General features: G+C 44.9%; 1 protein-coding gene across 3 annotated transcripts; it reads right to left on the bottom strand.

The window, feature by feature from the left end:
* Positions 1-2,586: 2,586 nt before the first annotated feature.
* On the bottom strand, positions 2,587-8,588 carry LOC121304716 (BEN domain-containing protein 6-like). Of its 3 annotated transcripts, none has more exons than XM_041236058.1 (7): positions 8,404-8,588; positions 6,709-6,852; positions 5,634-5,732; positions 4,298-4,460; positions 3,861-4,123; positions 3,569-3,761; positions 2,587-3,021 (listed from the first exon to the last, which is right to left on the bottom strand). In XM_041236058.1, exons 2-7 carry the CDS (start codon positions 6,850-6,852, stop codon positions 2,897-2,899), a joined length of 987 nt encoding a protein of 328 aa, XP_041091992.1. In that variant the 5' UTR covers positions 8,404-8,588; the 3' UTR covers positions 2,587-2,896. The 3 variants fall into 3 exon arrangements, with proteins under 3 accessions (XP_041091992.1, XP_041091990.1, XP_041091991.1); XM_041236056.1 differs by lacking the exon at positions 8,404-8,588 and adding an exon at positions 7,078-7,182; XM_041236057.1 differs by lacking the exon at positions 8,404-8,588 and adding an exon at positions 7,375-7,477 and having other exon boundaries at positions 2,588-3,021.
* Between the last annotated feature and the right edge of the window lie 650 nt (positions 8,589-9,238).

The following is a 9,238-nucleotide window of genomic DNA, read 5'->3' as shown; positions in this document are numbered from 1 at the left end:
CTCAAGCACATCCATTTTCAGTTGCTATAATACATTGCATGTACTTTTACTAACACACATAAAAAAGTTAACACTGTGTTGAACTGTGTTGCGATTTATTTGCCTTTGGATGCGCTTTGAATCCGGGAATTGTGAGAAATATTTCGTTTCAGGGCTACACCGGCGTCCGCGTATCCCCCACACTGTAACGCTGGGGTTCGGGTGTGGTGTCTCTCAAATCAGTAATTCAGCTGGATCTCCAGCTGTATTACATTTGTATGGCGCATTTGTTTTCCAGCTTCTGAACTCAACTCACTTCTTGGTTTATTAATAAAGCATACTGGATATAACGTATACGAACAACTGAAGACAAGCAATAATAAATACATTACTGCAAAGCAAGCTTAATACTAACAGGAGAGTTTAACCAAGAAGTATTTGTATTTATTTATTATTATTTTATTAATACTGATGTTGTTTGTCAAGTTTGAATATTTTACACGAATTGTTAATTTTGTAAATATAAATGTTAACCTAACTTTACGTTCAGCTCACTCCGTCACTCAAACCTGTGTATTCCATTACGTAGGTCCACAAAAATTGCCGATTTGGTCAGTAGCAATATCTTTGCACACTAGGGGCTACTGGGGATGCACTTAAGCAAAGATTAGATTAGACTGGACACAAAGACTGCTTTTATTAGCCAGTTAAGCTCTTATGCAAAACTCGATTTTGTAAGAGGCGCCTCCACGAGTTGCATTAACCGCTGGGAGCGGAATCCAGTGAGCCGGTGCTCTGAAGCAAAGCTGCGTCCGGTCATGCATGCAAAACTTGATTTAATTTAACAAAAACCTCTATAGCTCCTAGGGTTAGTTTCGCAAACAGGGCGTGTTGAAACTACAATATTTGTATGTAGCATATGCCTGAATTAAATCAATATTATGGCGCCGCTATATCTGTTATAAATTAAAGCTATGGCGGCGCTATCGAAAATGCAGTTTCAGTGTGTGTGTGTGTGTGTAGTCCCACACTTCCAGCCCTTACAGCCCACGTGAAGACTACATACTGGTATTCACCATTACACTGCCATCTGCTGGTATTGAACTGGAAGTACAACACAGCCTGCAACAGGCCTGATAGGTGACAACGACCCCCTTACAATGTCTAATTACTTTAGGTTTTATCAATAGGATCTGTATCAATACTGGCATTATCGGTTTTAATTAAGGCATTGGTTAGCCCCATTCCCCATGTCCAAGTTTCCTATGGTGAATATTCCCAAGGGGCAAATCACATGCAAACTGCCTGCTCCATGATAAGGCTTTGCATGGGGGAATGTTCACTCTGCTTTCCTGCACTGTGATTCTTCCCCTGCAGATACACCACGCAACTACAGGAAGTCATTGCATTCCGCACGCTTCAACCTTGCATTTAGCACAATTACATTTGCCATTGCTACCCATGCTTTTTAAATAACATTTACCAAACCTTTTCTTTCACTTTGCTGTGTCTTTACCACTGCAGTAACAGCAGGGTGCAGCACTGTGACTTGTGCCTGCCCCCAGTCCAGGCAGTGTACGTTTTCAAGACCGAGACTGGGCAGTCACCACTTGCCTCCTCCCATTTATTTCCGGGGCACAGTACCTCGGCTCCCTCGTGAACATCTTCAAGGGCTACAGCCCCCGGGCCAGGGCCAGGACCTGTTCCCCTATACCCGTAGCCTAACATGGAGAGGAGAGCGCTTTGGGTGGGTTTCGAAAAAAAAAAGTTAAGAAAATAGAAATGAAAAAGCTATAGCAAGACCCGATGAGGTCGGCTCTCTTCTTTCCCAGGTAGCCATCGATTACATTCTAGCCTGCCCGACAAGGCAAGCAGCGAGGACTGTGAAGCTCAGAGGAGCATCCATGTGGCCTCTGAAGCCAGGGTCTGGGGCAACAAGACCTGCTGCTACTATCACACATGCCACGGGTCTGAGACTCCGTTCCTATGAGGCACCAGCAGCCTCATCAACATCTCTCACCTCCCAGTTTCTGGGGCAGCCTTGCGCTCCATGGCAACCCCAACCCATAGACCTATCATGGCACTGGTAGAGTGAAGCTGCTCCACTCCTCCACCAATCGCTTTCAAGACCCCATTCCACCAGTCATAGGGGAGACTTCTACTCCATAGCCAATGATAAAGCAGGTCTGCTCAATGCCTCAGCCAATCCTAGGGAAGCAGCACCCATCTGCTTCCACCAGCAGTTCCAAGCAGTGTGGCCTGTGTACTCCTCCCACACTTCCTGGGTTTCCAAGAACTTCACAGTGGGCTCCAATGTGTCCGAAGCCTTCCGTGGGGAATTCTGTGCATTCTGGGACATGCTTAATGCATACTGAGCGGAATGCTTGAGTTACAATAGTCTAAAGGTGGTAAAATGTTCACAGCACAAAGCATTCAAAGGATTATTTAAAACACGTCAATATCCGGGAAAACATAACACCATGAATTAAAATGAATCAAGTTATAACAACACAACACACATTTTGTTTCCTGACATTTAGTCTTGTGATTATTTATGGAAATAACACAAATGCTTTTTTAAACGATAAATAACAAATGGTTGTGTTAAATCAAACTTACGCCGTTTAGAAATACATATTGATTAGTGTTGGGAATTCAGTTTTGTTACCCCATCAATGACATTCAAGAATACCGTTTTAAAGAAATTTACTTTTATTCTCACAGAGGATTAATAAATTTCACTGCCATCTCTAATAAGCTCTTTAGTTTCTGAACACTAATGCTTGATTTTTTTTAAATCAGAATGAAAACAGCTACAGTATAAAACACACACATCGTAGAAATTAAACACTAATATTTTACATTTTTACTCCATCCTCTCTCTCAAAAAAGTCAACAGCAGAACCGATTTGTAACATTAAGGCGATACGATTTCTACTTTGATTCTGGTCGAAAGATTCTTGGTGCAGTTGTTGAGTTTCTGACCCATCATTCTTCTCACGATTGTGTCGGTCACGTCAGGAAACAAGCGTTTGGTAACATCTGCGGAACAAGAAACACACAACGTCAGTGAGAACCGCGCGCAACACATGCACACAGCCCTGAAACAAGAAAAGGACAGCAATGATTCATCCTTCCACAACATGGCTAGGTTACCCTCCCCATTCTCGGTGTCTTATTTCCAGCTGAGCGCTCCGGTCCTGGTTTCTGTGCCCTGTAAAGCACTGGCTAGGGTTCGCTTTGTCAGCTCCTTTCAAAAGCTTTTGTTATTACAACTACAGGTGTAACACTTTCCATTACAGGTAAGGTTTAGAACCAGGATGGAATGCGCTAGACTCTGCCAAGGGGGTTATATCATTCTGGAGAGAGAGAGGTGTGGTGTGGAAGCATGCAGTACCAGTCTCCTGCTAACAGCCCACTACACCAGGGAGATGCAGCTTTTATATATCACACAAGGGTCAGCCTGTTTTCACAGTGTGCTGGATACCACCGGTTTATGAAATAGATTTACATGTATTATTAGAAGTATATTCTAAAGAGGCCAATAGATACAGCAGGTATAATTCTCAGAAGCGATGCAGACAGTCACCTATGATCTCCTGCACCTCGGCCCGGTTCATGGCAGGCTTGGTCTCTCTGAACTTGGAGGAGGAAGATCTGGCTCCAGTCACGCTGTGCGTCGCCATGAACTCCATCGTGTAGCGCGCCTGCATCAGGTCGTTTACAAACTTCTGAGGGGTGGATTTGTTGAAGTGGTCGATCTGCCATTTCTCGATTTTGAACTGGAAAACAAACCATACAACACATAAATGAATCAATCAATGCCGAAGCATCACTAGTCCTCACTGCACGGTGAAACCGTTGAGAGCTTGTGAACCGACCCATTTCTTCTGTGGGGGCTCTGTTCCCTCGCGCACGGGGCTCTCCGGGCTGCTGAAGAGAGAGCTGCTGGAGATCCTGCTGCCAGTGGGGGACAGGCTTGACAAGAGGCTGCTGGTGGAGGAGCTGGGGCTGGGCGAGGGGGGAGCGGCAGCGGGGGCTCCAGAGTCGGCTGCGTGCTGGGACCCAGGAGGGGGGGGCACTTTGAGCAGCCCCTCTGCTTTATCCACCAGCTTCGTGAACTTCTTCACTGCCTTCGGCAACACTGAAATAAAAAGAGCAAACAATAAAGGCAATATCAGGGACGGAACCAGGGTTTGGAAAGTGCTGCCGCCCCTCTGCTGTTATGTCCGAGTCACAGTTTAGTACACTTTGCAGTGATCCTGGGATCTCCCCTCCCCTCTACTCTGCTGTGCTGCTGCAGCGTGTCGAGGTGCACCTCGGAGCATGGTGAGGGATTGCCGGAGCCTGCGTGTCTCCCTGGTGGAGCGAGCCAGCTTCGCACGCAGGATTTTGATCTCAGCGATCAGGTCCTCCTTGGATTTGTGGTGCAGCAGGTCCTCGTCCTCGCTCTCCCCATCGGGGTGGCTGTTCTGCTCCTTCTGAAATGAGAATGACATCAGCTACCGCTCCAGGCTCACCCGGGACACTGCGGGAATGTGACAACAACTGCCAGCAACACGAAGGAAAATGTTTGACCGGAAGACTTTGGTAAAGACTTGAACTTGTTTGACGACTTGCGAGAGAATCTTAAACTTAGTGAATATTGCACTGAATGCTGTAACCTAATAAATCTTACATTACAGCTGTATCAAAACTACTAGATATGATGAGCAAGACAGACCTAGAAGCACCAGGGCATCGTTTCTTGGGACTGTTTGCACCACCATGCTTCGCCCCTGATCTTCTGGTTGCAACAGCTGTTTGTTTGTTTTGTTTTTTTATCTCCAACATCATGTGTTATTGTAACACTGTTATGCAAACAAGGGGTGTATCGATGAACCGAAATGCTTTCTTTACGTGATATATCGTAATAGAGGTACGTATCATTTGTATTGTGATATAGACCAAAAGCACAACACAGCTCACAACACAGAAGGTCCAAGTGGTTCTTAAATGAAGAGTAAGTATTGTATTATAGCTGGTATGAACACACTCTCCCTAACTCATTCAATGAAATGATCCTTTGATCCTAGAAGTATTGCGACGTGCATATTGTGACACGTATCGCATTGTGACAGTACTGCATCATTACACCCCTATTGCAAACAGTGTTTCTTTGCAGGTGTAGCAGTGTTGTGAGATGCGGTTAATGCTCTAAAACTGTGCATGCAGACGGGCCGGCTCTTCTGCACTGTGGTGAAGACGCTGGCTCACAGTGCGTGGGGTCGCTGCTCTGCACCCAGCCTCCGCCCTGTTACACTGGTGCTGTGACCCTGATCTCACACTGGTTGCAATTGATCGCCGAGGTTAAAGGGGAGAAGAATGTAACGGGTGGTGTTTTGTGATACACTGCCATTACAATTCTGTTCCCTGTCAGCGTGAAAACCACGGGAGTCAGGCTGGGCTGGGCAGCTGTTCCACGGGAGTCAGGCTGGGCCAGCCCCCCTGTTCCACGGGAGTCAGGCTGGGCTGGGCAGCTCCACCCTGTTCCACGGGAGTCAGGCTGGGCTGGGCAGCGCCACCCTGTTCCTCGGGAGTCAGGCTGGGCTGGGCAGCTCCACCCACACCCTGTTCCATAGGAGTCAGGCTGGGCTGGGCAAGGTGAACTGTACCTGCTCCTTCTCCAGAGACAGCTTCAGCTGGGTCAAGATATTCACAGAGGAGGAGGCTGGCATGGCAATATCAGGTTTTGGTTTCTTTAACACTTGCTCCTAAAGACAGAATAAAACAAAACATTTACTGAAAAGCACAGCTGTTGTATGAATAACAAAAACAAGCAATGGACACACACAACCCCCCCCACCCCCCCCACCCCCCCATCCCCCACACACACACAACCCCTCACACACTCAACACACAACCACCCCTCACACACCAGGGTTGGCAATCTTTTTAATAAAGTTTTAAATCAGATTTTTTTTTTTTTTTATTTAAATAGATTTTTTTTCCTTTGGACAACTGCAATTTTTTTCCCCCAGTTTTTTGGACTACTGCAGTGAAAACTACCTCAGCTAATAAAAACAAACTGACAGGTGAGAGTGCAGAACTGTGGAATTTAACATTTTAAAAGTTCAGCAGTAACAAAATCAGTGTAAAGTGTATTTTAAACTTAGCTCAGTGTGTTCTGTAGACAGGAGCTAAACAAGTAGGAATTCAATTCTAATTAATTAAAAAAAAACACACACACACACACAATGGCATTGCCCTCTCTTTAAACGCCCTGGTCAATTTGTAGTGCAGAACTGCGTTTATTTTATTCATGTAACACGCAGTTTCAACTTAAAACAAAGACACCAAGTCTGTCTACAACGTGCAATGACAGTGAATCTACTGCGCTGAAGTTTTACTACAGCACTCTGTGAATCAGACCCACTACTCTATATAAACATGCTGACAGGCGGTGACTTGCCAGACCCGGTGCACACACATGGCTCGTTTACTTCACACTGCAGTACATTCACAAATACTGCAGTCGGCACTGCAGTAAATACTGTACTCTCCATCTCCCCAGTAAAAATAATGCAATGGCGCTGCTGCTTTGCAATGATTTACTGCAGGGGGAGACGTGCGTTTAAAATATACATACATATTTATAGATACACACATGCCGCGTATTCAGTTCTGTCTCCAATCCAAGTTTGTTTTTAACACACAAAAAAAAACCGCAATAGCACTAGCTTCCCCGACCTGCTCTTGTTCGCTGTCCGTGTCCGAGTATGTCATTGCAAACGGCGTCCTCGCTGCACCCTCAGGAGCGGGGCGGGTGATGGCATTTCCCTGGCAGTCGTTTTTTGTGACTTCTTGTTGGGCACGCGTTTCCTCGTCCCTCATCTGTATTGAGAGAACAGAAATAAAGTGACACCAGCCTGCATATCAGAGGCTCTGCACGGCTACAATGTAAAAACACAACCCACAAACAACTGCACTTGCACCTTTACACAGACACGGTTTAAAAAAAAAAAAACTGAGCATTTAATGTGGTACTTTGAAATCAAACAGCATGGGCATTATTTAGCGGTACAGACCATGCACGAACTGGTGCTGTAGGATACTTACTCGTGTCATTTCTGGAAAATGCGTCCACAAGATTATATTATTTTAAAGCCTCGTTTTTTTTTTGAGAAAACAAATAAGCTTTTAAATACACGCTGGAGGTGCGTGCTGGGACTCGAGTTTGTTGTTTGCGTGCTTTGGGCACCAGTGTCGTGCATTTCCAAACACCCCACAATAAAAACACCGCTCCATTCGAACAAACACTTCTCGCAACCAGTTTCACAGTGTTTTTAAAGAAACGTGCACTGCTGAAAGGTTTATCTAAACCGTTTAATATCAATCCGTGCTATACAGACGTACCGTATGCAATGAAAGCCCCGCTCTTCTTTGTTTTTGGAAGCTGGACGGCGGCGCTCTCTTGTCCGGCTTACTACTGTAATGCAATGATCACATGACTGTCTACTCGTAATTGCTTGTTTCTTAAAGGCCCATTGTCTATTTATCTTATATATAGTATATGTATGTAATGTAAACAACTGAAACACTTAATAAAGATCTATATGTTTTTAAATGACAGGTTATGTTATTTGAAGATATTTGCAGAGTTAGCTTGGAAGAGTTGCATTCGATCCTGCTTAATGGATCTTTGTCTGTACGGGGCTGGTAAACGTGTTTCAATCCTGAGCTTCATTGTTTATTTACCTTTTCATTGCGGTGTATTCCTCCAGCTGCGCCTTTTTTAAAGTCAGATGTTCTATGAGAAAGTTCTGTGGTCAACCACAACTGTGTGGCAGTGCCCAGCTGCACATCTTCTGAGCTCTGTCTGTGTTATTGTTAGTATTATCCACAGCTGTTTTAAGAGCACATTCTTTACACAGCAACATGCCAACAGATGATCGGGACAGTCACGGTTTTCTAGCATATGTCCTGCCTCCCTATGAAGAAAGTTCCGATATTTACCCATAGGAAAAAAATAAACATGTATTCTACAAAGTAGTTAGTGAAAACCACACACCTGCTGATCACGAACTTATTCAAAGGTAAGAACCCTTCATCGTGTCCATTTTTCCAAATGTTGGCAAGTGTGCAGCAGGTGTATCAAGTTGCCACCTGTTTGCATCGGTGTAGTTCCTCACATGTTTAATTAGGCCAGGACTGCTGGAAAATGAACAATGGCTTGTTTTCAGTGGCGCAGTGCCACACCGCATGCACACACACCTCAGCAACCTGCAACCGCCCTGCTTCTGGTGGCGCTGGTTCGAGCACTGTCACATACAGGAATACACAGGGTGGTGATCAAAACTTACACCCGAGAGCCAGCGTGTTTCGCAGCCAGGGTGGACACAGCTGATCAAAAGACAAACTGCCGCATAGTCTTGTATTACTTACAATCGCTCGTTTTCGGTAGCTGCTTTACGAATCTGCAGAATGTGCGGTCTGTTTGCAGAAAGCGGTCTCCCACATTGCGAGCCTGGAATCGCAGGTTTGAGGAACACTGTGATCCACCGCATGCACGCTTTATGTGAGGGTTGTTTTCAGGTGACTCTCTTCCACCAGAGCCAAGTCCATCTCCGCTGTGACGTCACCCCCTGCCATTGGCACATGGGTTAACAGACTGCACAAGGGATGTGCTAAAAACCTGCTTAAAGATTCCTTCCAAAATGAGTATATATACATTTCTCACCCATTCTTTAATAGGTCATTTCAAGACAAATGAAGTGAGGAAAATACAGAAATTATTAATGTATTTATGAAATATTAAAACCTTTCAGTTCAGGGCGTTGAGCGTCGGGTGTAATGGCCACAAGAGGCCGCTAGAGGGTGCAAAAGAAACGGCGAACAAACACAGTGTTGAAATAATAGTAACAGAGTTACTAGGTAGAGGTTAGGGTTAGGGTTTATATTTAGGGATTAAGTTTAGGGCTGTAAATCGCATATGATGTGGTGCGGACTGAAGTTGCGCATAGACCAATCAATTGTGTTGTTAGTAACTGTAAATGAGGTCAGGTGAATGAAGGAGTAACATCAGGGTAAAGCCGAATTTTATTTCTATATTTTTGTAAATAACTTTAGAATGTTTTCATTATAATAAAGGTCAAGGATGAGAAATTTGGTAGAATGTTGTGTTTTTGAGTGTGTGAGTTAAGTGTTAAGCTCTTTTGCACCCTCTAGCGGCTTCTAGTGGCTGCTGCAGTAATGTTTTCTACCCCACCGTACTTTATGT

Source organism: Polyodon spathula, chromosome 39 (genome assembly GCF_017654505.1).
Source record: "Polyodon spathula isolate WHYD16114869_AA chromosome 39, ASM1765450v1, whole genome shotgun sequence".
In the NCBI taxonomy this organism is placed as follows: domain Eukaryota; kingdom Metazoa; phylum Chordata; class Actinopteri; order Acipenseriformes; family Polyodontidae; genus Polyodon; species Polyodon spathula.
This window is presented reverse-complemented; position numbering and strand designations above follow the sequence as displayed.

What these genes read in the sequence shown, in the direction of transcription:
- LOC121304716 (XM_041236056.1), bottom strand. An exon ending in CGGACAGCGAACAAGAGCAG is followed by an intron (nt 5,733 to 6,708) that starts GTCGGGGAAGCT and finishes TTCTGTCTTTAG; the next exon opens with GAGCAAGTGTTAAAGAAACC. An exon ending in AGCCCCCACAGAAGAAATGG is followed by an intron (nt 3,762 to 3,860) that starts GTCGGTTCACAA and finishes TTTGTTTTCCAG; the next exon opens with TTCAAAATCGAGAAATGGCA.